The sequence below is a fragment of the Castanea sativa genome, chromosome 1 (genome assembly GCF_040712315.1).
Source record: "Castanea sativa cultivar Marrone di Chiusa Pesio chromosome 1, ASM4071231v1".
Taxonomy (NCBI): domain Eukaryota; kingdom Viridiplantae; phylum Streptophyta; class Magnoliopsida; order Fagales; family Fagaceae; genus Castanea; species Castanea sativa.
This window is the reverse complement of record NC_134013.1, coordinates 56,155,440-56,181,753: the sequence shown is the minus strand read 5'-3', so window position 1 is coordinate 56,181,753 and position 26,314 is coordinate 56,155,440. Positions and strand designations below refer to the sequence as shown.

Sequence of the window (26,314 nt, the reverse complement as noted above, 5' to 3'; positions counted from 1 at the left end):
ACTAAAGAACAATCTGGTAAAAACTCATTTTTTTAGTCAAAGATGCCCCTACAGTCTTATGTTTAAGTAGAGACAAAATTAAAGGACAATCCGGTAAAAATGCAACTCCAACTTCCACTAAAATAGTGCCTAAAAAATAGGACCACTCTCCTATTAATTTTTAAATTTATTTATTCACTTGTAAATTAGATTTTTAAAATAAAAATCATATATATATATAATAATAATTAAATACAATTTTTTTCTATAAAATAGGACCACTAAAAAAGAAAAGTCTCATTGCAAGCGCAAAGCACGTGTGATGAGACTAGTATATATATATATATATATATATAGATATATATATCGTCACTCGACCCATTATAAACAAGACTCAAACCAGAAAAACAACACTGATCTAAAAATCCATTCTTTCTTGATTTGTACTGGGTCTTCACTCTCCAACTCAATCAAAATTTGAAACAGCAAAAAAGAAAGAAACTAAAACAAAAGCAAAAGCTTGGGGTTGCAAAAGCAAACAATGGCGGGTTACCCGGGAATGAGCATGGGAGAGGCGCACAGAAGAATAACAGAATACCTAAACCGCTTCTCCGACGCCGTGTCGAACCAAGACGCCGCCTCTCTCCGCTTCCTCCTCTCTCTCTCCTCCAACTCCCCTTTCCTCCTCTCCCTCGCCGACGCCCTCAACACCTTCCACGACTCCTCCCGTCTCATCAAACACTCCGATCACTACTCCCAGTTCTCCGATATCCTCTTCAACTTCTTCCGCTCTCTCCAAACCTATCGCCTCGGTAACCTCTTCGATTCCTACCAAGCCTTCGAAAAATCTGCCAAGTAAGTAGATACTCTCTTTCCTCTCTTTTATCTTTTTAATATTCAAAATTTCACTCTTTTTTTGGTGAATGTGTTATTTTTTTGCAGTGCTTTTATTCAGGAGTTTCGGAATTGGGAATCGGCGTGGGCTTTGGAAGCTCTCTATGCTCTTGCTTACGAAATTAGGGTTCTTGCTGAGAGGGTATGGAATTTGGTTCTCTTTGATATTTTTATTTATCAATGTGTGTTTAGGAGAGTATTAAATTGGAGTGTTGGTGTTTGCAGGCTGACAGGGAATTGGCTTCGAACGGGAAATCGCCGGAGAAGTTGAAGGCGGCCGGCTCCTTCCTCATGAAAGTCTTTGGGGTTCTTGCTGTATGTTTCTCCTTTCCAAAAATCTCTTAAACTAGTATATACCAATGTATATGTGTTTGTTCATGTATGTATGTTTACCATGAGATGTACTTAATTTAAAAAAAAAAAAAAAAAAAAAACTTTACATATGATGTGAAACTTATCTTGTTTACTTGTTTAATCTTCGTATTAACAACGACTAAGCTTTGGTCATAAAACTTTGGGGTATCTTGAATATAAATTTATGAAATGCCTTTGTTCTGTAATGGTTTGGTTAAATGAGCTGCCTTTTGTTCTAACTGTTTGGAAGGAATTCTATGTTGTAGGGAAAAGGCCCGAAACGTGTTGGAGCATTATATGTGACTTGCCAGTTATTCAAAGTTTACTTTAAGGTAATTTTTTTTTTATGTTTCTTTCTGCGTAGTTTGTTGGTATCTTGGTGTTTATTTTATCTTCTAATTTGCTTTTGGTAGTGTGGGTGACTTAAGATTTGATAAATGAGGTTGCTATTGTGAGTTAACGGGTAGTAATGTTATATTAAGACATGAAGAAAAGGGCAATGTAGAAGGGAGAAATAATTTAGCTGTTAAAGACCTCTTGACTCTTCCATATACTGAAGGACTTTTCTTCCATTCTTTTGCAGCTTGGTACAGTTCACCTTTGCCGCAGTGTGATCAGAAGCATTGAAACTGCTCGCATATTTGATTTTGAGGAATTTCCTAAAAGAGATAAGGTTGGTGTTGAATTTGGTTGTAGAAAGAGTTTTTTTTTTTTTTTTTTTTTTGTTATTGTTACAACGTTGATAATAGAGTGCCAATCTTTCCCCCAGAGGCCTTGACTATCATGATATGCTATGCAGGTCACCTACATGTATTACACAGGGCGTCTGGAAGTGTTCAATGAAAATTTCCCTGCTGTGAGTGGATTAAATTCCTTTTAAGTTAATCATATATTTCTTGCTTGTTTAGAGATAAAGTTGATTTTTTTTTTTTTTTGCTTTGGTTGGGGACTTACCCTTTGGGGCTTGGAGTTTGACACTATAATTCATACCAAGTTACTGTCATTATTTATTTAATTTTTAAAATTTTTATGATAAATAAAAACTTTTGATCGACTAGAAGGAAAAGAAAGGATACAAGATATTGGCACAAAATAGCAGTTATTAAATATCAATAGCTTCAGACTGGAACACCGAAAAGAAAATTTGTGGATTAGGAACTCACAACTTGAAAATGAAAAAAGGAGGAAGCTTGCAACCTAACAGCAACTAAGACAGTTAATACTAATAGACGAACAAATAGGTTGAGAACATGGATGAAGAAGTGCCCTTGTCTCACACAAGGACTTGCTTGTGTTGTTTTTATGATTTTTGGTGGCTACTTAGCTCATCCTTTTCATCCTGCAATGGAGTCAATGGATTGCAAAACAGAAGCCACTTCTTTAAAGCTATTCTAGTAGAATCTAGCTTTTCTTTCTGGCCACATCTGATAAATATGGCTAGCATTATTTATTTATATATTTGTTTTGTTTTGTTTTTGGTGAACATTGTGGGCCAACTTGAGCTCCAAACCCCAGAGAACTTGCCTTTTAATCTTCTTATAGCCTAATTTAACTCATCACCTTGATAAGTCACTCACGCACCCAATGGATTTTATACCCATGAACTCACCCTCCACCTAGAACTTATAACGGAAGGAGCTGCTAGTTGAGCCAGAGCTCATTGGCTTAACACATCATTCCAATTATCAATTGCCTATCACTTTTCCAGAGTGGTAGAGCTTTCTGAAATAAATCTTTGGCTAATGAATCACCTAAAAAAAATTAAGTTATCATGCTCTGTGTCATCTTTCTACGAAAAGCACCAAAGCGCTTTTCTCACTTATTGTTGTGCTGTTAACTTTGATGGGGCAAACAATTTCTTACTTGTTATGATGTTTAATCGGATTGGATTAAATGACTTCTGCTCATTTCTGCGCGTGCAAGAGTTCTGAAATTAAATATTTTACTTTTTTCGTTAAGTTCTTTTATTGACAGAGTCTAACTTTTTGACTTGGCAGGCCAATAATAAATTATCATATGCCTTGACACATTGCAATCCTCGCAGGGAGGCAAATATAAGGTTGGTCCAGATGTGCTTGCTTCATTTATTTTGCATCTGCATGATAGAGAGACTTTAATGGGCTTCTTCCTTATCTATAATAAGAATTTCATGTACATATACAGAAATACATGCTTATTGCTGGTTAAGTTTTGGATCCAAGATATTTTAGCATGTATGATTAATTGGTCAAACCAACTCCTGAATATTAATATTTAACCATAGAAAGTTCACTTATTAAGATGATTTATTAAATTGGAAAAGTCAACCTTGAAAAATAAGAATTCATGGTGGTTCAATAGCTTTATAATTATGACTTACATATTCCTTTTTTCATTGGAATAGGATGATATTGAAATATCTGATCCCTGTGAAGCTTTCCATCGGCATCTTACCTAAAGATTGGCTCCTGGAGAAGTATAACCTGGTTGAGGTATGGCATGCCTATTAATTTTTAATTTTATTTTATTTAAGTGTCTGTTCCATAAGACATTTTTTTAATGCTTGGCAGTTCTTGCCAGTGGACAAGAGATACCTGAGTGTCACCTAGGTTTGTTGTATGTTTGATTAGTGCAACAATATTGGCCAGTGATCTTTTCAAGAGAAAACAAACAGAGAGCAAACTGAATTAAAAGAATCAATCTGTGCATGTGCTCGTTCACATTTGCTAGTTTGAACTTGGATAACAAGCTTTTAAATATCTCACTAGCATCAATGCACATAAAGCTTTTCTGATTGGGTTTTACGTATCTAATGAACTTTTTTGTTTTTGTTTTGTACTTTCAACAGTACAGGGATGTTGTGCAAGCTCTAAGAAGGGGAGATCTCCGACTTCTTCGCCATGCTCTTCAAGAGCATGAAGACCGGTGTGTTTGACTCTCTCACTTTTCACTTTTTCAGAGAATTGGTGCATTGAAAATTTTTCTTGAGAGTGAACATTGAGTCCTTTGTTTTATCAGCTTCTTAAGATCGGGCGTATTTCTTGTTCTAGAGAAGCTAGAACTCCAAGTTTACCAAAGATTGGTAAAGAAAATGTAAGTTTCCATGTCACTTTCATTATTCCGGAATTAATTTAAGTGTTAGTCAGAAGATGAGCTGATGATTAAAACGTGCTTGTCATACAGTTACTTCATTCAAAAGCAAAAGGACCCAACCAAAGCTCATCAAGTGAAGTTGGAGGTAATTGTTAAAGCATTGAAATGGCTTGAGATGGACATGGATGTGGACGAGGTACTTCTGTCTCTCTCTCTCTCTCAATTGGTAGTTTTTCTTGGTGGGAAATCTCATCAGATATCTGTTGCAATTTTTGTAGGTGGAGTGTATAATGTCCATACTAATATACAAGAATCTTGTGAAAGGGTACTTCGCGCACAAGAGCAAAGTGGTAGTTCTAAGCAAGCAAGATCCATTCCCTAAATTAAATGGAAAGCCTGTCAATTCATAGGATCTCTATGGCAATAGATGGTTCCATTTGTTTAGCCATATGGCTTCTGTTGTATTTGATGTAGAAAAATTGGTAAATTTTGATTGGGCAAGGATCAGCATTGCACTGCGCTGATTACTTAAAGGGGTTTTTTTCACCCTCATGAGTAATAAAAAAATACGAGTTCACTTACAATTTGCAAATGGTCTAAAATTCTGACTTTCCATAAAGGTGGACATTGATAATTCTCACTCTTGTATAGTCTACAAGTTGCCAAGCATGTTAAAAGAAAAATAAAACAAAAGTTCAAGAATATATATATATATATATATATATATACACACACACACACATATAACATTGCAGTATTTATTCTATGTAATTAGAAAGATAACTAATAGAATGAATGCATTTATTTTGTTATATTAATTATTTTAAGCATAATAAAATTTTAATATCAATTTTCTAAGATTTATATGAGAAATAATTGATTTTTTTTTTTTTTGTGAGGAACAATTGATTTGAAATATGATATTCTTACTCAAATTTTAGTTCTTTTTGCAACAATTGAAACAATGTCAAACAAAAAGAAAAAGAAAAAATAACTTTACTAACATTGCAAATAACAATATCTAACAAAAAGAAAAAAAAAAAAAAAACTTTACTAACACAATATCCAGAATGTAAAAAAAAAAAAAATTGAATAGTATTTGTATTTTTTAGTAGGCATGAGACATGCCTATCTATATGAGCCATTACATCATGCAATTTTCAATTTAACCAAAAAAAAAAAAAAAAACACACACACATACATATAGTACGATCAAATCACTACACTATTCTTAGTGTCTTTATATTTTGTCTATAAAATAACTAAAGATTACCTTCTTCTTTTTTTACGAGGAAAATTATTGATATATTTTTTTATACATCGATAGTTAAGGTGGGGGATATGAATGTTTCTATTGGAAATTGATGTGTTAACTAGTTAATGCTAAATTTTATTGTAATATTGGAGAAAACTAATAATAAGTTGCACCACTCATTAATCTTTTTGTTTAAATCAAAGCTTGAAATGATATGTATGCAGCTAACGACATGAAGGTTCATCCAACCTACAGCTAATGCTAACACAACACCGATCCTTGTAAAGAATTAAAAGGGATATTGAATCAGAAAATCAGAATCGAAGTGACGCTTTTTCCTTTCTTTGTATCTATAAAAGTTTAAATGGGCACAAATTGATCCACATCCCTAAGCAAACCAAGGAGAAGGAATATTTTCATATACAGTTAAGAGAACGTAATGGCGCTTCCATGTCCAAGAAACTTCATAAGGCACAACCATAGGTCTATGCACTAGCTGCAGCTTGTTCTTCAGCAACTTCAGATGGGGTAAGAAGGGTACAAATGAGGTTGCGGTCACCATACACATTGTCTATGCGTCCTGGTTAACAAAATCCAAAATAGTTCAATTAGTATTTAACATTCATTTGTCACTTCAGAATATATGCACATAGCTAATGCATAGACACTTCACAGGCTTGATATATCATTTTGTGCACATTAAAGCTATGGGTTTTAGGTTCTGTTAGCTATATGTAACTTACAGTTTTTATGTTGTGTAAAGTACTAGACAACTTAGCAAATACTTCAAAAAATTTCAACATTATCAGACATACCAGTTGAAGGCCAGAACTTAGCAGCTCGCAGCCAAGAAGCAGGGAAGGCGGCATACTCTCTTGAATATGGTTTTGTCCATGTATCCTCCATGAGTAGTGATGGTGGATGTGGAGCGCCCTGTGCATGTAATTCTCAGTTAATTTTGGATCAAATACACGCACATATATGTGCTAATAACCATGCTATTACATACAAAAAGCATAACTTTGACCTGTGCAACCCCAATTGCAAAGAGTAATTCTCTATTCGATGTGTAAAAAAGCTAATGAGGCGGTTTGTGGAGAAAAATGTTTTGTTTACCTTGAGAACATTGTTATGAATATCAGCTTTCCCATTTTCAATCTGAGCAATTTCTTCTCTAATGGATATTAGAGTGTCACAAAATCTGTCTAACTCTGCCTGTAAAGAAGATAATACATTGTTCTTAACCAACACAAGAAGACAAGAAAAGGAGGAAGAAAAGGAACATTTGGTGTACCTTGCTTTCACTTTCTGTTGGTTCAATCATTAGTGTCCCTGGAACTGGCCATGACATTGTTGGTCCATGAAAACCATAATCCATAAGACGTTTAGCAACATCTTCAGGCTCTATACCAGCTGTGTTCTGCAATTAAAATGACTCACTGTAAGCCAAAGGAAACATACAGAATTGGGAATCCATAGGAAGAGTATGATTCAGATACCTTGAAAGCCCTCAAGTCAATGATGAATTCATGGGCAACTGTTCCATTGACTCCTCGAAAAAGAATGGGATAGTGGCTCTGTAATGTCCACATCATTATATTAGATTAAGAAAACAATGAACTTCTATTTCATGCTGCAGAAAGCCAAATGAAATTATTTTTCAAGATCAACACATATATGCAAAGGATGATTTAAGAACCTCCAAACGTTTTGCCATGTAGTTTGCATTTAAGATTGCTATCTTTGAGGCTTCAGTGAGTCCCTTAGAACCCATCATGGCTATGTATGTATATGAAATTGGCAAAATAAGGGCAGAGCCCCACGGAGCAGCAGAGATGGTACCAAGAGGTTGAGCCCTTTTTGGTGCTGGAATGCCAACTGCTGGAACCTGCAAAGGCAAGGAAAAACATGATAGCAACAGATTGATGAATGTATCTTATAGAATTGCAATCCAAAAGTTGGGAACACATTTTCTAGGATTATCAATGAGAATCTTAAAGCAAGTGGTTCATGTCAGATGCTCCAAAACCGGGGTGAATAATTATTTTTTCATGTTCAATATACTCAACATGTTTGACAGTTGTTTAAGGGTTTGCATATAGTAGTATCATTCTTCACTCACAAAGGTAAAATTATCAGAACAGATTTAAGACTTATTCTAGCGAATTTTGACATCATATGTGATGTGACAGGTTTCTCTTACCACAGGATGTGATGGTAGAAATGGTGCCAAGTGTTCCTTCACGCCAATTGGACCCATACCAGGACCACCTCCTCCATGAGGAATGCAAAATGTTTTATGCAGATTGAGATGGCAAACATCTGCTCCAATCCAACCTGGGCTTGTTAAACCAACCTGTAATGAGGAAAAATAATCTGAAATATCATTAACAAGGAGATGCATATGTTCCTAAAATTAATTAATAGTCACAAACAGCTCAACTCATCTGAGCCATAATTCCAACTGCGTTAGCCAATTTCTAGGACTCATGTATACAACCTTCTATTTATCTACACTTTGTAAGCTGAAAGACATGCATGAGTAGGCTACTTAAATTACTGGAAATTGGATCCAGCTTTGAGGGAAATTTACTAGTTGGTAAGTAAAAGCAATAAAGTGAAGAAAATTTTAATATTGATTTACGAATTACTCTTCAAAACACTCTTCAATCACTTGTAGGATATGAAATGAATTGAGAGGAGAGAAAACAAACCTGTGCATTCATGTTAGCCCCATCCATGTAAACTTGACCTCCATTGTCATGAATAATCTTACATATCTCATCAATGCCTTCTTCATACACACCATGAGTTGAAGGATAGGTAACCTAGTAACGGAGTAAACAATCACGCACTTTGACTATGTGTAGTGGAACTTTTGTTAAGGTCAGTTGTTTTGTTCTTTTTTTTTTTTTTTTTTTTTTTTTGAAGTAATACAGTTAAGAATCCAGCTAACCATACCATGAGTGCGGATAAACTCTCCCTATTTGCTTCAGCAGCCTCTTTTAACTCATCAATATTGATGTTTCCTTTTGCATCAGTTCCAACAGCAACAATTTTCATTCCACACATAGCAGCACTTGCAGGATTGGTACCATGTGCAGACACAGGTATAATACAAACATTGCGGTGATGGTCTCCTTTGGCCTGCATTTATTATTGACAGATGGGTATGAAAACTAGAAAAAAAAAGCATTTTTTACCGTGTTAAAAGAACTCAAAAGAAAACAATAATGTGAAGATATGCACTTCTAAGGAACAATTAGTTTAGGTTTGAAGATTTCAATATACCATATGGTAAGCACGTATGACCATTAGCCCAGCATACTCTCCAGCAGCACCAGCATTGGGTTGTAAAGAGAAAGAGTCAAATCCAGTGATGATGCACAAGAGTTTGCCCAAGTCATCAAACATTTCCTAAGAAAATGGAAGATAAATGGTCAATATGATGGCTGACCTTTGCCTGCGCACATTTGAGATCTCAAAGCAAAGTAAAAGCCACAGAAGAATAATCTTACCTGATATCCCTGGGCTTGTTCAATTGGAGCAAAAGGGTGAATATTAGCAAAGCTAGGCCATGTCACAGGCATCATCTCTGTCGTGGCATTTAGTTTCATTGTACAAGATCCTAGAGGAATCATGCTGTGGCACAAGGACAGATCCTTTGATTGTAACCTATGAATGTATCTGAGTAGCTCATGCTCAGTATGATACCTGATAAATAAAAAAATAAAAAAAAGTCAGAGCAGCTCTTGGATTGAAAAGAACAACTACTGAGTCATCAGAGTAGGATTTCTACGTGTTAAAGATCGGATGGGTAAGATATGGACTCTCTCTGATAAGCCCAGTTGGAATCAGGGTATCAACCTCTGGTGCAAGAGATGCAGCACTGAATGTCACCTGACAATTGTAATATGAAACACTTAAAATTGAACAACCAAATAATGGGAATAGTTTCAAACATTTTATCATAAGTAAGAGGGATGGAGGCTCTCACTGGTTTGCCACAAGCAAACACTTCAAAAAGCTGGTCCACATCCGCCAGTGTTGTTGTCTCGTCAAAGGAAATAGTAATCTGGAATGCCCAAATAAAATGATTTCTCAATATCACTATCAGATGAAAGCATAAAACAATAGTGATCACAATGTTATCTAAAACCACAATTACCGTGTTTGAATCAACAACCCGCAGATTCATTTCCTTTTTGTAAGCAGCATCAGCAATTGCCTTTGAGTCGGAGCACTTGATCCTCACGGTGTCAAAGAAAGGAAGCCCCTGAACCTCCACTGTGCCAAGCTTCTTCAGGCCACATGCAAACGTTGCAGCAAGACCATGAACTCTCTGTGCAATGGTCTTGAGTCCTTCAGGCCCGTGATAGACAGCATACATGGCAGCCATATTTGCAAGTAGTGCCTAAAATTCAAAAAATATTTTCCTTTAATAATAAGCATAGTCTGCAATTCAAACCTTCAGGTTCCAATTTATTATTATTTTTACATGAAAAACAAGCAAAGGGAATATAAAGGCACTCGTGTTATTCAACAAGGTATGCATCATTGTGATAGTACCATTTCCAAAGGCTGAACATTCAAACATATGACAACAAATAAAATTTGAAATCAATGATCACTCACTTCTCCACAAATTTAGTCACAATATCAGTTATCCAAAATTAGCAATTAACCTTTTCGCGGATTCAAATTATCACTATATCTGTTCCTTTTTACTTCTTAGCACGAAAGAGTTGCAAACTTAGAATAATTTATCATCTACTTGAAAATTATACTAATTCTAAATATGCAAGGCAACCTAAATCAAAACCATAAGTTTGACCAACTGGATAAATAAAACTATCAAACCTGAGCAGTACAGATATTGCTAGTGGCTTTATCCCTCCGGATATGCTGCTCCCTAGTCTGCATTGCCATTCGAAGTGCAGGCTTTCCCGTAGAATCGATACTAACACCAATAATTCTCCCAGGCATCATCCTCTTATACTCCTGTGAAGTAGCTAAGAATGCAGCATGGGGACCCCCATAGCCCATTGGCACACCAAACCTCTGAGCTGACCCAACAGCAATATCAGCACCCAATTCACCAGGTGCCTTCAAAATAGTCAATGCTAGAAGATCAGTTGCCATAACCACCTTAACCCCTTTAGCATGTGCATTCTTTATAAGCTCCTCATAATCCAAAACCTCGCCTTGTGTCCCTGGATACTGAACCAAAACCCCACAAACATCATTGGATTCATAATCAAAACCCTTAACATCCTTAACAATCACTTTAAGACCAAACCCATCAGCTCTAGTCTCGCAAACATCAATGGTCTGAGGGTGACAATTATTAGCAATCAGAAACGTCTTCTTTTTACCCTTTTGGATGTTATTACACATGGCCATTGCCTCCGCCGCTGCGGTTGCTTCATCGAGCAATGAAGCATTGGACATTGGCAATCCAGTAAGGTCAGAGATCATGGTTTGGTAATTGAGCAAAGACTCAAGCCTGCCCTGAGATATCTCGGCCTGGTAAGGTGTATACTGTGTATACCAACCTGGGTTTTCCATGATGTTCCTTAAAATCACAGGAGGGACATATGTGTTATAGTAGCCCATCCCAATGAAGGACTTGAAAATCTTGTTCTTTGAAGCCAAATTTTTCATGTGCTCTATCATTTGGCTCTCTGTCAATCCCTCATCGAACTTGCTAAAGTCCATCGACCCAATACGGATTGACTTGGGGACTGTGGTATCAATGAGAGAATCGAGGCTTTGGAAGCCACAAAGTTGAGCCATTTTGGTTTGTTCCTCTGAGGTTGCAGAGTTATGGCGGCGAGGAAAAGTGTCACTGGGTTTGAGTGAATCCACGGATATGGATCTGATTTGAGAGTTAAGAGAAAACCCATTTGGAATTGAGGCACTGGTTTGAAATAGTGTGCGAGAGTTTGCAGGGATCGAGGGAGCTAGAGATGAGAAATACCTTGAGGTTGAAACAGAGTATGTAAAAACAGGGGAAGAAGAAGAAGAAGAAGAAGGACGTGGGTGTTTTGATTTGGACACGAGTCGTCGGAGAAACGCCTGGTTGGCGAGCCGACGAGCACGGTCCATGAATCAGAAATAGAGTCAAACAGAGGAATGTGGAAGTCGGTTAACGAAAAGAGAGAAACAGAGGATATGGACGGTACTAGTAAATATTTGGGCTATCTTATGTTATTTTGCATGAAATGAAAGTAGGATTTTTTTTTTTTTTTTTTGAGAAAGAAATGAAAGTGGGAATTGGTGAGAGAGAGAGAGATATAAATGTGTTTATATAACAGTAAAGTTCTTGTATACGAAAGGGGGGGTTGGTGGTTGGTATTATTTTTTCTCTTTCAAAACAAATCAAAATAAAAGAAAATCATATTTCAAACCACTATCACTCAAAATAAGATTTTTCTTAAAATATTGTGAGATTTTATTATATTCATGCACAACTTTTTTTTTTATGGGTATTTGTACACAACTTGTCTGTTTTGAAAATTTATGACATAGCAAAAAAAGTTTATTGTAATTATAGATTTTTTGTTGTTAATTTTATATCATTTACTAATACTTTATTTTTTTTAATGCAGGTGATAATTAAAATTTATTGACGGATTGATGCTGTTTTGGAGTGACTAAGGTGGGCAGCTGCATTTGCGTTTTTTTTTTCTTCAGCTGTGTGCATTTGACACTATTCATTGTTCATGAACAATAATTTTAAACTTATAAACAGCACCAACCGCGTGAACAATAACTTTTTTATTATTGTCAATTTTTGCAGTATTTAAACAAACCCTAATCGTAGCAATAGCAGAGAATGTGCATGCACTTCTCCACTCTTTGCTAGCTGTCTTGGCGATTTATTTCTCCTTTGAATGTCTATATTTTCTCTGCTAAACAGGACCATATTTGTGAGATCCTCAGAGAATCTCTGCATCTCTTTGGAATCTAGAGGAGTTGGTAGCATGCGCAGGTCAAAAGATTCGGTGCACGTTAATCATAATAAGGGACAAAAGAGTTAAAGATACATACATTACCAATAAAGTGCACACGCTTCTACCAAACTTGGCAAGCATGTGACCAGTTCACGGGATTGGCTCTGCTTTGAGTTTTTGATCTCTCTGTCAGTGCAGAATTTTGTCACATCTGTCAAACTTTCGTTTTACAGAAACTGGTACCAAAAATCTAGTACCACAACTTGTTTTTTTTGTTTTTGCTAAACATCTAGTACCACAACTTGTTAAAGGTGTGACTTGACTTGTGATTCATTGTTATAAGAATTTATCATTTACATTATTATTTTTTTAAAATCTAATGAAGATGTCCCGGATGCACAAAATAACATATGTTGGCCACCTTTTATTTTAAAAATTTATCGGCCAACACATTTATTTACATATACTTTGCATTTATACTTAGGGAAGCCAATTATGGTGCACAATATTTTTATTTTTTTGGGATTAAAAATAAAAATAAATCATTATTTTTTATAATTAATTAAGTAATTCATTATAACTTATCCTTTTTTTGTTGATGTAATTAAAACCTTTACTTATAGGTAGAAATTTAAATGAATATTGAATAGTATCTATTTCACTTTTAAAAAAGCGTAATGCATATAACAAATTAAAAGATAATGAGAAAAATTAAATGAAAGAATTTTCACCAAATGTGACACATGACAAAATCTCATACTTTCATATATAAAGTTCTTGTTATATATATATAGTTTTACTTTTGCTTATTGTTTGAGTTTTTAACTTGAACAGGCTTTAAGATTCCCAATCATCTTTGATGTTGAATGAATTTCTTTTGTTGGCTAAGACAACGGAATTTGAGTAACTATTATATTTTAAAAGCCACAAATATTCAAAATAAATTTTAAAGTTTTAAAAGTTTCAAATAAATAATAAATAAATAAATCCTTAATTAAAACCATACACCTATTTATAGTGATGTTATTGATAGAAAAATGTTTAATAAATAAAGCAAGTTTGTGTGGTTATTTTAATACATATGTCAATTATATCTGAATATTAGTTCACTCATCACTCTTGATGTCGATTCTCATTAAAAAAAACACTTGATGTCATTTTGTTTAAACACTTTTCATTAACAACGTCACGTAAAATGAGTTTATGGTTTGAATTATACGTATTTGAAAGTTAGAGTTTATTTTGGGATTTTTGAAATGTGAGGTGTAATTTTAAACTTCCCATAGATGATAGAATTGAAAATGTAATTTATCCATTAATCATTTGTGTACATCATGCTAATGTGTGAGCGTTTGTATAATTGCTCCAAATAACATGTACAAGATGAAATTCACATGTTTATAAAATATGGCAGTTCATTGGTTGGGTGGGTGATGCTAACATTCTCCAAATAATAATAATGATGCTACGTACTGATGATGCAAATTACTTACCAACCAAGCACCCTAGCCAGAATCAATCAACCTTGAAATTTCTTAGGAAACTCAGCAATATGAGACCATCCTGAATAGAGTAATGTTAAGTGTACAAAAAATTTGATAATAATTTTTACATCAAGTTAATTGACAAGTGTTTACTGATTTTTATTTGAGCCTACCACTGACATCACTTTTTCATCTATCATTAACAATTTTTCACATTAACATATTTTAAGTTTTTGTCAAATTTGTTGTGTCTATAAACTTTCTCGTCGAAATATTTAGGTATTAGTCAATTCATATCTAAGAAATTGTGCATTAGGCGTGGGACAAAAAGAGCAAATGAATCCACACAAAAATCAAAGTCTTTTTTATTTTTTATTTTTTTATCATTATAATTTTAAATAATAATAGTCAATTGCAAATCATAAATTAATAAAGACTCAGTCTACTTACACAAAGAATTTCACCAAAGATTTCACAAAGCCTTGAGTATCTTGCTACCTTACATATGGCCCACGAAAATTTGAACTCAAATTCAAATCATGGACTCAATACCAAGAGACATCAAATATTTTGAAATTTTGGGTCTAAAAGAGTTACTATAAAATTAAATGGTCATCTTATTCTTACATGCCACAACCCTTCCTTTAGATAGAAAAAGTATATTATGAGATAATTTTATGAAATCTATCCCTTATAGTATATGTAAGTTTAATATATGTGAGTTCCACGTACTATGAGGTGATAATCTCATAAAATATTCTTTAAACACCAAAATTTCTAAATTTTTATAATTCTCATGTAACAAATTTGAGTTATTATCCAAATCATTTGCTCTTTTTATAGGCATTCAGCAGCAGTGCAGCACCCACTTTTAATCTGAAAGAAGAAAAATATAATAAGTTGCTTATTATTTTCCAAGAGCATAGTACCAAGTACTAACTACTAACACTAAAAAAATCAAAAGGAGTTGGTGTAGGATAAATGCTTCTGTCCTACCTTTGTCTCCGCCGGCCTGACTAGTCAACAAAATATTATACTCTAAGCACAAGGAGTTATTTTCACCAACCGCACTACCAACCAATTTGTGTGTGTGTTTATCATATCCCAAGCCAATAATAAATAATTAGAGCAATCGCATCAGTTTATACAAATTTTTTGTCTATTTTGCACAAACAAAAATTATTATTTTTATTTTATATACCTATTTTTATAAAACACCCAAATTAGTTTATCTATTCTACACATCTATTCAATAAAATATTTATTCTTTTACAATTTTTTATTATTTCCTTACTCACTACCCCTCTTTCTCACATACCCAACACTACCAAAAAATACTAAAATATTAAATACCGAGCTACAGTAATCGTGCATATATGTATGGTTACTATAGCACTTATGCATTTATACACAATTTTATATCCACTGATATGGATGTTTTTTTACTCAAAATGTGTAAAATAGACAACTTTTTGTATTTTGCAAGATTATGCACGATCTGATGCGGTTACTTTCTGAACAACCAATGGTATTATTAGTGTTTAATTAGTTTTTGAAGTCATAGGTGCTTATGAAGATGCCAGGATAAATTGTGGTTCCAAACTTATAAGCATTGGCCCCAAATTTACTTAAAAATAAATGTACAATCAATAGTTTCTAATTAGTAGAACATCCCAACAACAACATCAAAGTACCTAGTCCTAAAATCTTGAAATTTATCGTCTACACGTATTCTTCTATTACTTACCTATTTAATTAGAATAAAAATAGATCTATTTATAATAAAGCGACTAAATCTCACTTCGATTGTCAACTTGTCTTCATCCTCCTTTTTTTCTGGCCTTGAGATAGGTTGTGAATAAAATGCTTGCCACTACGCACAAGCAAATGCAGAGACACATGTCTTGTATAATAATATAAAAGAATAATAATAATGACTTTTGGCTATTTACAATTTATTGACTACAATAATGGCTATTAACTATTTACAATATTTGTCTTGCATTTGTTCATTATATGAGTCCGTCCACCATGCACAATTGTCCCTTTACTGTTTGCATAGGGATCTATCTGCTCACATCTTTAGAGTATTTTTTTTCCTATAACTATTATCTTCTTTTTTGATAGATTTCCATTTATGTATTTCTTTTTCCATTTATATAATAAGTTTTTATTTTTTTTATTTATTTTATATATATATAAGATAGAATTTCTACTCTAGCCTAATCTAAGTGTATATGTGTGTGAAGCTCCCTCCTGGAAACTTGAACTCCGGCCCTTACCCCCCCACACCCTATAAATACTTATACTTGTGGAATGACCATCGCACTAAGAGTGTGCGGTAGTATATAATAAGTTAATAAGTAATAACTTTTTTTTTTTTTTTTAGAATCAAACACACATAAGGGAAATGATGTTTCAACACAAATGCACAATACAAATTTCACTTAAAAGTTATCATTTTAAGGGATGATATGGTTTTTTTTTTTAACACGCAAACTTCATTTATAGACAAAGGAAATCCTTATATTTTAACACTGTTTTCTAAAGGCTCAAAACCTACAAAAGAAAAGCAAATGTTGAAATAAAATAAATAAAGCAGAACAAGTTTTATTCGAAAACATTTATAAAAACAAAAAAACAAAATTATTGCATTTGAAGTGATAAAAAACAATAAAAGAACCGCAAAATTCTAATGTAATAATTTATCTTCCTTAATAAAAAATTTATATAAATAATAAAATATATTAAATATTAAATTCAAAATTTTAGAATTGTTTTCAAGTTAAAATTTGAATTGTCAAGTGCTTATACGTTCGCGATTATGTTTGTAATATAGTACAAAATTGATCATTTAATATGCCTGTCTTTCTTTTCTTTTTTCCTTTTTTTAGTGAATCGTAAGTAAATTTTGAATTTTAAAAAATATATCACAAAATAACCAGTTCATGTGTAATATAGATCAACACGGTATAAGAAATATGTTAAGCATTTTTCATGTGCACATGCGTGAGTCGCTTATAAATTGACCTCCCGAAATCAAAATTGGGCTCCGTCACAGATTCCAAGTACGCGAATTTTGGAGGCCAGCTGCAGATAAACTCGTATCGTTTAGTACTACTTTTTCTTTGAAGTGGCAATGGCCAATGGGCCATCTTCTACAGTTTGTATTTGTGACGCAGTTTCTCTACAATTGTGGCTGGTGACTGGTCATGAGATTTTGCTAAATCTTGCATTGCTTTCGCAGTCTTCTTTATATGAAAAATACATTAAAAATTACAAAATTGAAGCAACTCTCAGGCTTTTCAAAACTTTTGGGAGCAACAGTTACAACACACCCAGAAAATAAAATTTTAAAAAATTATAAATAAACAAAAAAATCTCGGAAATATTCGGCCACAGTAAGGGCAGTTCAACCAACCCTAATCCGAGCTCCAGGCGATGTATGCATTAAGGCAGCAGCTGAGGTCTGCCGTCACATCAATGCCACCTGGAAACATACAGCTGATGCATGCCATCACACCATTGAAACACATACCAAGGACCATATGTGAGTTTCAAGCACCCTCTGAGGGGAGGGTGGTCTGTATGTTTGAAGGCATCAGGATGTTAAAACCATCTGCTGCAGTAGATACAATCATTCCTGGAATCTGGGAATGCCAATGAAGTTCTTTCAAGTCTTTCTGACCCTGTTTAAAGTCAAAGCACAGTTGATTTAACACACTGAACTAACTTTTCAAGATCAAACAAAAGATACATATATATTGGAAAGAGAGGGATTTACCTGGTGAACAAACAGAAGTTGTGGAGGTAGATCTGCAGGAGCATTTACTTGTTCTTTTGTTTGAGCTTTGAACTCTGCCTCCTCTTCCTCATCCTTTTCTAATGAAAGGTCCCATATTCTAGACAAGGAAGCCAAATGAGGGAACAAACCATTTATACTTCAGAAAAACATAGCTTAACGGAAGAAAACAAAACATACTTCTATTCAGAGAAGAAGAATAGCAGAAGTACAAACTTATGTTTGGATGATCCCTTCTATCAGGTTTTTCAGGCCTACATTGCATTATTACATGTTACTTACGTGAGTTGATTGTCCGATGATGAAACAGCCAAAGTAGAGGCCTCATGTGCACTCCACTCAATGGATGTGATAGGGTGTTTATGGTATTCAAAATGTGCTACTACAGAATCTCCGTCCTGCTCACAGAAAAATCACGTCTCACATCAGCATTATCAACTAACATCCTTCTTCAGTAGAACAGAAACTTGCAGTCAAATGAATAAAACCAAAGGCCTTCATATATATATATATATATATACACTTCTTGCTGTCTTGCTCAACTAAGACACGCCCCCACCCCCAGCCACCCAACCCACACACACACACACACACAACAATAGAGCAGGATGAGAGAAGAAAAAGAACACTAAGGTAAGCAAAGTAACAGAATCAAAAACCAAGTTACAGATCAACTTGGCCAGCTTTACCAAGACTTGTAACAGCCCCATTTAGGAGTGTGCCAGTGACAGATCTGAATTTATAGATTTAGCAATGCAAATCATAAAATTGAAGTAGAAGAAGAGGAGATTGAAGTTATTTCAGATGAGGCACATGAAAAGGCAAAAAGATTGATGCTGTAATATACTAACAAGCCTTACTTTGAGAATATATCAACCTATTTTTCTCAAGAAAATACAAAAGAATATCCTAAGTCAGACCAGGCATACCTTGAGCAATCTGAGATCGCGAATAGAAAATGTACCATCATCACTTCCAGATGCCAACATACAGCTAGCCAGCCTAATCAGAATCAAGAAAATCCCAAAAATCTCATTAAATAAATAAAATATGAGACAAGTAAGGATTTTCAGCTCAAGGAAAAACTGGGATTATTAAACACCTGTTCCAAGAAATGACATTCACATCTGCATTATGAGCTTTAAAAGATGCTGCCGCTGACTTCCCTAAACGGGTATCCCATATTGCAATAGTCCCATCCACAGAACAAGAGGCAAACACATGAGGTTCTGTAGGGCTCCACTGCACAGAAAAGAGTTGGAACAAGGATGGTTACAGGAATGAAAAAATAAAAGAAAACTATTGAAGTTGAATCATTAGCTTCAAATGCATATAGTTAAAACACAAAAAAATACAAATCAACTACTGATGCACAGTTCAAATAAATACTTGCAGATCTTCAACACTTGCAGCATGACCAATAAATGGAGTAGCATCAACATTCCATGTTGTACCAGATGCAGGCTCCCACAAATAAATACAATTCTTGCAGTCCCCTTCAGACAATGAAGAACATCATCAAAGCATTAGACCATTTTCCATTCGTTAAACAACTAGCAATTAAAGTTCTTGTAGTGGGGAAGCACAAACAAAAATAAAAAACACTATCTAACAGTACCAGATACAAGCCTTCCTGGGACAAGAGGACTCCAGTCTATAGCATAGCCTTCATCTTTGTGCTTGAACTTCATCAAAGGAGCCTGATTGAAAACTGAAGAAGCTCCCTGGGCACCTTGCGATTCCGATTCTGCTAAACTATTCAGATGAGAGCTGAAGTCCCATACCTGCTCAATAGATTAGCAATAATTACAATAAACAAATTTCAAAAGTTCAATTTTTAAGTTCATATTGTTTAATTCAATTTTTTTTTTTTTCATTTTCCAAAAAACTTTAAAAAAAAGTTTATATAAAAACTGGATTAATCATGTCATAATTTTTTTGGGTAAGTTACACATACACCTAGTTGATTTTCAACTTACAAACTCACCCTCCACCCACTCTTTTAGGAGGGGGAAGTGCTATTTGAAAACTGTGCCATAATTTTCTAAGACTATTTTATCTTATCTTGAATATCTTTGTTGGTCATTGACACTTTCTGAAATTTTGAGGCACCAATGTCAGTCTGTCACTTATAATGGTATATTACTAATAAGGGAAAAATATACAAATCTCCCTATGCATTCCCCTTAAATCACTGAACCCCCCCTAAATTTTCGATTGTAACACTTAATCCTCCTATGGTATTATTTAATGTGTAAACTGCTAATTATGTAACACTAAATCTAAACTCCCGGAGGTTTTGAATGAATGTAACTCTTAAGTCCTCCGGGGTTTTTGAGTGCAACACAAAAGCCCATGTAGTACTGTTTTATGCAAAAAGAATATGAAAGCATGTCATCACATCAGCAACTCACAGTTTGTTTTCACGGATGTTTAACGATTTACACATAATGATATGAAACAATAGGGCTAAGGTTAAGTATTACACTAAGAATTTCCTTTGGGGGGGGGGGGGGGGTTCTGTTTTTTGTGGGAAAATCACGGGTTGTGGTTTTTCTCCCCACTGAAAAGAATGTTCAGTTTATTTTCTAATTGTACATTACACCCTTAAAGTTCCAAAATTTGATTCACTCCCCTAACATTAGGGTTTGTTTTGATTGGGAGTCCTGTCCATGGACAGTGCTGAGGTGGCCATTAAGAAACATCACATCTAAAAACGATGTTGTTTTGTCCGCATCAATAAAAATATATAATTTAATACTTTATTTTATTTTTCGTTATTTATTTATTTTTCTGGATTTTAATTAATCATTTTTTCTCTATCATCACTTGTTCATTTTCCATTTGATTTCTTAGGAAACAAACACAGACACAAGCCCAGGAAACAGATCTCAGCAAACGCACACACAAACCCAAAAAATCAAGATAAGAAACATAGCTCATCCATCACCACCACCACCTCAAAGCCTTAGTCCCAAATTTTAGGGGGCGGCTATGGATCCTCAACAATGTAGTTAGGGTCAGCCACATGTATTCTTTTCCTTCATTCTATTCTACCTTACGTCATACTCTCCATTACTTCTTTCCTAATTGACATGTCTTTTTTTTTATTACTTTTCTAATGTTATTTTTGGTATTCCAAACCTTTTTCCGTTCCCTCAACTTGGATCAACTCACTCTTTCTTACTGGTTCATTAATCGCTCTCCTCTAAACATGACCAAACCATCTCAAGCAACTTTCCCTCATCTTTTCATCAATAGGGGCTACCCTTATCTTTAAGCAAATTTCTTCATTTTCCATAAGTTACTCATTTTCAGAAAACCATACAAAGTTTTCTTTGCCAAACACAAACAACTCAAATGGAATGGATTTTCCAACATTTTGTGGACATCGAAACAGAATGGGTTTTTCCAACCTTCCAAAAAACCCTAGCACAAATGCAATTACTTCCCACACAACAATATTTAGATCTACTAACTATAAACCCCCTAAAAACAATTCCCTACAAAGCTTGGAAAGGTATATTGGAAAGTAAAACAACGAATTAAATATGAGAAATCAAAGATGCAAACAATCTGAGAATGTATGTAAAACATTAGATCTTGTGAAAGAAAAGTAGATAAAAAAAAATTAGATCTTGTGAATGAAAAGTCAAATTCAAAGGGAAAATAATAATGTTTATTTTTTGTGTAAAAAAAATTCAAAACAATAAGATTTCAAGAAAAAGAAAGTCAGATGGATATGTGTGAACTGTGTAGGCACCATAGTGAGCCAAGAGCTTAATGGGGTCCCTAGTGTAAGGACCATAGCACTGGCTGTCTAAGATGCCATTGTTTCTATCAGATCCTCTGCAACAATAAGTGCAAAGACAGCTTTCCGAGGTCCCGTATTAAGGAATAAGTACTCGGCTGCTTGTCGGAGGACCTCTTTTTGGGGTTTCAACTTTCACTTGCTCCTCTATTGCAATTTGTAGTAGCACCTTAAGAAAGTGCAGGGCCTTCTGTATTCATATTTTCTGTTTTTGTTGTTTAGATTGAGATCTTATTTCTTCCAAATCCACTTGTTCTATTTCATTTCATAAATGGGTTTAGATCGAGATGCAAAGAAAATCACGTTAGAATTTTATTTTACTTTACTAGTTTATGTAATTTTTGGATTTTAAAAGATTTTTTAAAATTTTTTTCTAGGCTATGTAGTTGATGTGGCATAATTAAATGACATGGCATGTTTTCATTGGACCAACTTTCATAGGTGATAGTCTTTTTTGATCAGTTCATATGTGCCTTAGGTGGCATATAACTGCCAGCTAGGCACAAGCACGGATAGAAGGGTTCCCAATCAAAATGAACCCTAATGTTTGGGGAGTGGATCAAAATTTATGAACATTTGGGAGGAAAATGAAAAATACCCAAACTTTAGTGATGTAATTTGCAATTTAGTATTTTTTTTTTAATAAATAAAAGTTTTTAGGGCCTATTCCTACAAATGTACATAGCTGCATATTATAAGCAGTTCATTATTGAGTGTCTAATTCATGAATATCTAACCACAACTTGGACACTTTGTTAGGAACCTGGCGATTCCTAGAGGGGATGGAAGGGCAGTGCATGGAAATGAATAGGAATTGTAAGGAAATTGACTTGATCCGAGGTAGTCACCTCAACAAAGAATATAGAGTTGGTAAAGACACTAAAAGATTAAGAGAGAAACAAAAAATTGGTTATTCTTAATTCAAGGCTTAATTGTGAATTAGAATGATGTATTTTAATGGAACTATCTCTAATCTAATTAGCCCAAATGGCTCAAGATAATTAACTAACTAATCTGCCATGTGCTATTACTAATATCACAAGTGTTTTATATGAAATACAAGTGATAAATGTGATTAGCATGCTAGACTACTACCTTTTTTCCCTTCTTTTTTTCTTCTTTTTCTTTCCCCGATAGTTAATTAGTGTGCTAGACTCCTAACCAACTCATTCTTGCTTATCCAAATGTAACTAACTTTCCTAATCTAATTCAATCTTTGGGATCTCATTCATCTGAGATATTTGGGGTTCCTAAAACATTTTCTTTAACTAGCACCTTTCTTGGAAAAAGAGTAAAGAAAGGAGGAGGGTTAGGTTTATGATTTCAAACCTAAACAACCCCATAAATATGTGATGCAAATGTTATTTTCATGCCCTAAACTTGAGACTCCAGAATCTGAAGTTTCATTGCCATCATTCCACAATGACTTCTGCTACATTGACAGCAAGACAAGAAAACTAACCAAAAAAGGTATCCAAATCACGAAGAAACCACAATATATGGACACAAAGTCTGACCTGCACATGACCATCATCTGCCCAAGATGCACATATATGAGGATTTTGTGACATAGCACGAATACGATTAATACATCCTTCATGAGCTACCTTTCGCAACTGTAAAGGAAAACAAGATAAGGGAAAAATATATATAGATTAGGAGAAGAGCAGGCAGTGTAGATAGAGCCATAGAGGTCAGTCATGAAATTAACAAAATGTCAAAGAAAACAATATGTTGCCTGCAAAATTGGCGTCCCAGATCCACCCAGCTCTTCATCCTCATCATCTTCATCGCTATCACTACTCTCACTCTCCATATCAGCATCGTCAGCTACAGGTTTGGAAGGCACTAATTCACGTCGTTTCCCAGTGATGTTAGATACTTTAAATATTCCAATAGAGTTCCAAGAAGGTTTCTCTGCCTGCAGAAAAGAACTGCGATGTCAAGATAGATCTTGGGTAATATTTGCATAGAAAATATCAAAGGAGTAATTCTTGTTTTGGCTGAATTATCAAATAAGTAAATCAGAAGGTCAAACAAACTTGAATCTGCCTCTCCAAAATATTCAGAAAAAAATTGCTACAGCGTATTGGAGTAACATAATCCCTTTTTTTTTAAAAGGAAAAAATAAGGAAGACATATATACGTACTGATGCACCAACACTTTGCAAAGACCAACATAGGTTTCCACATAGAGATGATTATACTAGAAGTATATTTATCTTCACTCCATAACTATATATAAAGACATCAAAAAACAAAGCTCACCTGAGTCCCCGCGACAAAATACACTGTGTGTGGGAACTCTGTCCGAACCAACCCCAGTGTATCACGTACAACATCAAAGCTGTCAAAACATTTTTTTTTTTTGATAAGCAAAGCTGTCAAAAATGATTTCATTCTAACAGTAAATGAGACTTCTTTAAAGAATTAATTAAACAAGAGAAAGGAGGGGGGGGGGGGGGGGGGGGGCTGCTTATGCCTCCTATATGCCCAACAAGCAGTTTTGAATGGTCCTGGAAAAGAAAATATAAAAAATTAACACATTCTTTTTCACTTCCTGCAATCTCTAGTCAGAATGAACCTCTAAGGTGTGAAAATAATGTTTGCATCAATCTTAACAATCACGTACAAAACTTAATCTTTCAAAACTAATAACAAGTCACTCACTTTTCAGCTTGTCCACATCAATAAGAGAATTAAAAATGCATATTTTCCTTAACCCACCTAGAATTCAACAAAAAGATCACCTTTTTATGTCTATTTAAGCTTCTGTTCAATTTGAAACTTTCTGAGTTCCCCAATTCATCAAAAACCCACCACAAAAAAACTCCAAATCCCACCCTTTTCCCTCTACTTTCCCATTAACCAAACAGAAAATAAAGAGAATTAAAGGCACCTCAGGCAGGGCCACCCAATGTGGAAGGCGTGGAGTGAATTGTAAGCAGAAGGGTCACACTGAAGCTCCTCTCCTTCCTCCAATTTGTCCACACCTGGTTGCCACACCTTCGCCGGCATTGACGGTATCGAAGAAGACGACGAAGACCCATCTCCTTTTTTCGAGTCCTGCACACAAAACCACCGATGGTTGTCAAAAAAGTGAACCCCATTAACTGAAATAACTAACCCAGTAACGGTAAGGAAGAAAAAATTGAACCTTGTTCTTTCTCTTGGCTTTCTTTGGGTTTTTTAGGCTGCGAACCATTTTTCTGGGTCTATTTTAGGGGACGACGGTGGTGCAGACTAGAGTTATGCAGAGGAATGAGCTGTGGAAGGGTTTTGGTTCAGCTAGGGTTTTTGTTTTATACGCTTGTGAAGAAGTACCACAATATTTTTGGGTATTTGTAAAAGTTACCTTTATCTTTTCTGATATTATATTTTTTACATACATTTGCAATAAATGATTATTAAGGGCTTTGAAGTTAGTTTTTCTTTTTCTTTTTTTCCCCAATCCTTTTCGATTTTTTTTTTTTTTTTTTTTTGAGAAGGGATTCTTTTCGACTTAAAATAAAAAAGAATACACTTTTAAATTTGAGGTAATTTTTATCTCAAAAAATTTTTGAGGTAGTTTTGAAGTTGATCCTTCAAATTTTTAAAGTTTAAGATTTGTAATCCTAATGTTTTAGAGCGTTTTTAATATGTGCATAGATGTTAATGATGTGAGTATGTGACCATTAAATACCAATTAAGAAAAATTCTAGTTTTATAACTTATTTTACACTCATTTTCACAATTATATGATATAGCTGATTGTGAGTGATGGAGAAAAAGTTGTGGATCTATATGAAAGTGGCAGGTAGTTAGTCACAATACTACATAGAATAATTTATATATATTTTTTTTATTTTGTAAATTCAACATATAAGTATATGACACGTAGCTTCACACCATTCATTTATATATATATATATTTGAGAATAATTTTTTATATTATTTTTTCTTTTATTTCTTCTTCTATTTTCTTTACCCTTTTTCTACTTAGGCTGCATTGAGTTGCTAATGTTCTAAAATAGTGATGACCCTTTGGGCTAGCCTTTGCCATCGTTGGGCTCGGAACAATCTTTTGATTGACTTATTTCTCTTAAATCTCTAGCTTAAAGTTTGTGATTGATTTAGTGGTTTTGGAGATTAGGGGTGCTCAGTTGTGAGGGTTTCTGGTGGTTGCAAGTTTGTAACAGTCTATTTCATGGTCGAAAGGTTAGTTGGCTTGTGCTTGGATGGGTTATGGCCAATCTGTTACTGACCAAGCCCGTAGATTCCTATTTGTTTGTTTCCACACAAAATTGTTCAAAAAAAAAAAATGCTTTGCAGATATGAAATCGATTAAGTTTATGGTCGAAAAACATTGATAAATTTGTTTTGAATTCAATGTTATATGTTTTTTTTTTTTTTTTGGGTTTATATGTTTTTTCTAGGTTTTGAAATGATGAGAATTTGCCACTATTGATTTGAGATTTGACTTTAGTGAAAACAATTTGAGATGATAAGGTAAGGATTGCGTCCAGTGCACGCCAGACCTATTGGAATATTGACATGTGACAAATATTTGACACGTGTTAACATCTTAACGAATTCAGTGCACTGGACCCAAGCTAGTTTTAAGATAACATTATTTGAGATTAAAGCAAAACTTAGGTTTATGACGTGCAAATGAGTAGAAGGGTAACCCTCAAAATGCTCTAAAATGGTAGGGATTAAAATTTAAAA

The 26,314-nt window shown here is 34.4% G+C and overlaps 3 protein-coding genes across 3 annotated transcripts; 1 reads left to right on the top strand and 2 right to left on the bottom strand.

Annotated features, from left to right (window-relative positions):
• Nucleotides 1-344: 344 nt before the first annotated feature.
• LOC142642557 (enhanced ethylene response protein 5) lies at nucleotides 345-4,883 on the top strand. The gene is made up of 12 exons (XM_075816938.1): nucleotides 345-834; nucleotides 922-1,015; nucleotides 1,099-1,188; nucleotides 1,494-1,559; nucleotides 1,811-1,900; nucleotides 2,027-2,083; nucleotides 3,225-3,286; nucleotides 3,611-3,698; nucleotides 4,055-4,131; nucleotides 4,225-4,299; nucleotides 4,390-4,495; nucleotides 4,578-4,883. Exons 1-12 carry the CDS (start codon nucleotides 521-523, stop codon nucleotides 4,707-4,709), a joined length of 1,251 nt encoding a protein of 416 aa, XP_075673053.1. The 5' UTR covers nucleotides 345-520; the 3' UTR covers nucleotides 4,710-4,883.
• A 972-nt stretch (nucleotides 4,884-5,855) lies between these two features.
• Nucleotides 5,856-11,822, bottom strand: LOC142619574 (glycine dehydrogenase (decarboxylating), mitochondrial-like). The gene is made up of 15 exons (XM_075792723.1): nucleotides 10,415-11,822; nucleotides 9,723-9,968; nucleotides 9,552-9,629; nucleotides 9,354-9,454; nucleotides 9,073-9,268; nucleotides 8,846-8,971; nucleotides 8,516-8,701; nucleotides 8,269-8,382; nucleotides 7,758-7,910; nucleotides 7,254-7,442; nucleotides 7,054-7,131; nucleotides 6,849-6,974; nucleotides 6,671-6,769; nucleotides 6,370-6,487; nucleotides 5,856-6,134 (listed from the first exon to the last, which is right to left on the bottom strand). The coding sequence occupies exons 1-15, from the start codon at nucleotides 11,660-11,662 to the stop codon at nucleotides 6,040-6,042; spliced, it is 3,153 nt and encodes a 1,050-aa protein (XP_075648838.1). The 5' UTR covers nucleotides 11,663-11,822; the 3' UTR covers nucleotides 5,856-6,039.
• A 5,390-nt stretch (nucleotides 11,823-17,212) lies between these two features.
• LOC142621909 (protein HEAT STRESS TOLERANT DWD 1) lies at nucleotides 17,213-24,901 on the bottom strand. Its single transcript, XM_075795283.1, has 12 exons — nucleotides 24,765-24,901; nucleotides 24,507-24,673; nucleotides 23,876-23,954; nucleotides 23,346-23,528; nucleotides 23,125-23,223; nucleotides 19,415-19,580; nucleotides 19,186-19,292; nucleotides 18,899-19,038; nucleotides 18,726-18,798; nucleotides 18,079-18,194; nucleotides 17,779-17,896; nucleotides 17,213-17,683 (listed from the first exon to the last, which is right to left on the bottom strand). Exons 1-12 carry the CDS (start codon nucleotides 24,810-24,812, stop codon nucleotides 17,552-17,554), a joined length of 1,428 nt encoding a protein of 475 aa, XP_075651398.1. The 5' UTR covers nucleotides 24,813-24,901; the 3' UTR covers nucleotides 17,213-17,551.
• Nucleotides 24,902-26,314: the final 1,413 nt, after the last annotated feature.

What these genes read in the sequence shown, in the direction of transcription:
- LOC142642557 (XM_075816938.1), top strand. Translation starts at nt 521, where the DNA reads ATGGCGGGTTACCCGGGAATGAGCATGGGAGAGGCGCACAGAAGAATA. An exon ending in TCAATGAAAATTTCCCTGCT is followed by an intron (nt 2,084 to 3,224) that starts GTGAGTGGATTA and finishes TTGACTTGGCAG; the next exon opens with GCCAATAATAAATTATCATA. An exon ending in CGCAGGGAGGCAAATATAAG is followed by an intron (nt 3,287 to 3,610) that starts GTTGGTCCAGAT and finishes TCATTGGAATAG; the next exon opens with GATGATATTGAAATATCTGA.
- LOC142619574 (XM_075792723.1), bottom strand. Translation starts at nt 11,662, where the DNA reads ATGGACCGTGCTCGTCGGCTCGCCAACCAGGCGTTTCTCCGACGACTC. An exon ending in GCAATATCTGTACTGCTCAG is followed by an intron (nt 9,969 to 10,414) that starts GTTTGATAGTTT and finishes TTTGAATTTTAG; the next exon opens with GCACTACTTGCAAATATGGC. An exon ending in TCATACGTGCTTACCATATG is followed by an intron (nt 8,702 to 8,845) that starts GTATATTGAAAT and finishes TAATAAATGCAG; the next exon opens with GCCAAAGGAGACCATCACCG.
- LOC142621909 (XM_075795283.1), bottom strand. Translation starts at nt 24,812, where the DNA reads ATGGTTCGCAGCCTAAAAAACCCAAAGAAAGCCAAGAGAAAGAACAAG. An exon ending in CAGATGATGGTCATGTGCAG is followed by an intron (nt 19,581 to 23,124) that starts GTCAGACTTTGT and finishes TCTATTGAGCAG; the next exon opens with GTATGGGACTTCAGCTCTCA. An exon ending in CCCAGGAAGGCTTGTATCTG is followed by an intron (nt 19,293 to 19,414) that starts GTACTGTTAGAT and finishes CATTGTCTGAAG; the next exon opens with GGGACTGCAAGAATTGTATT.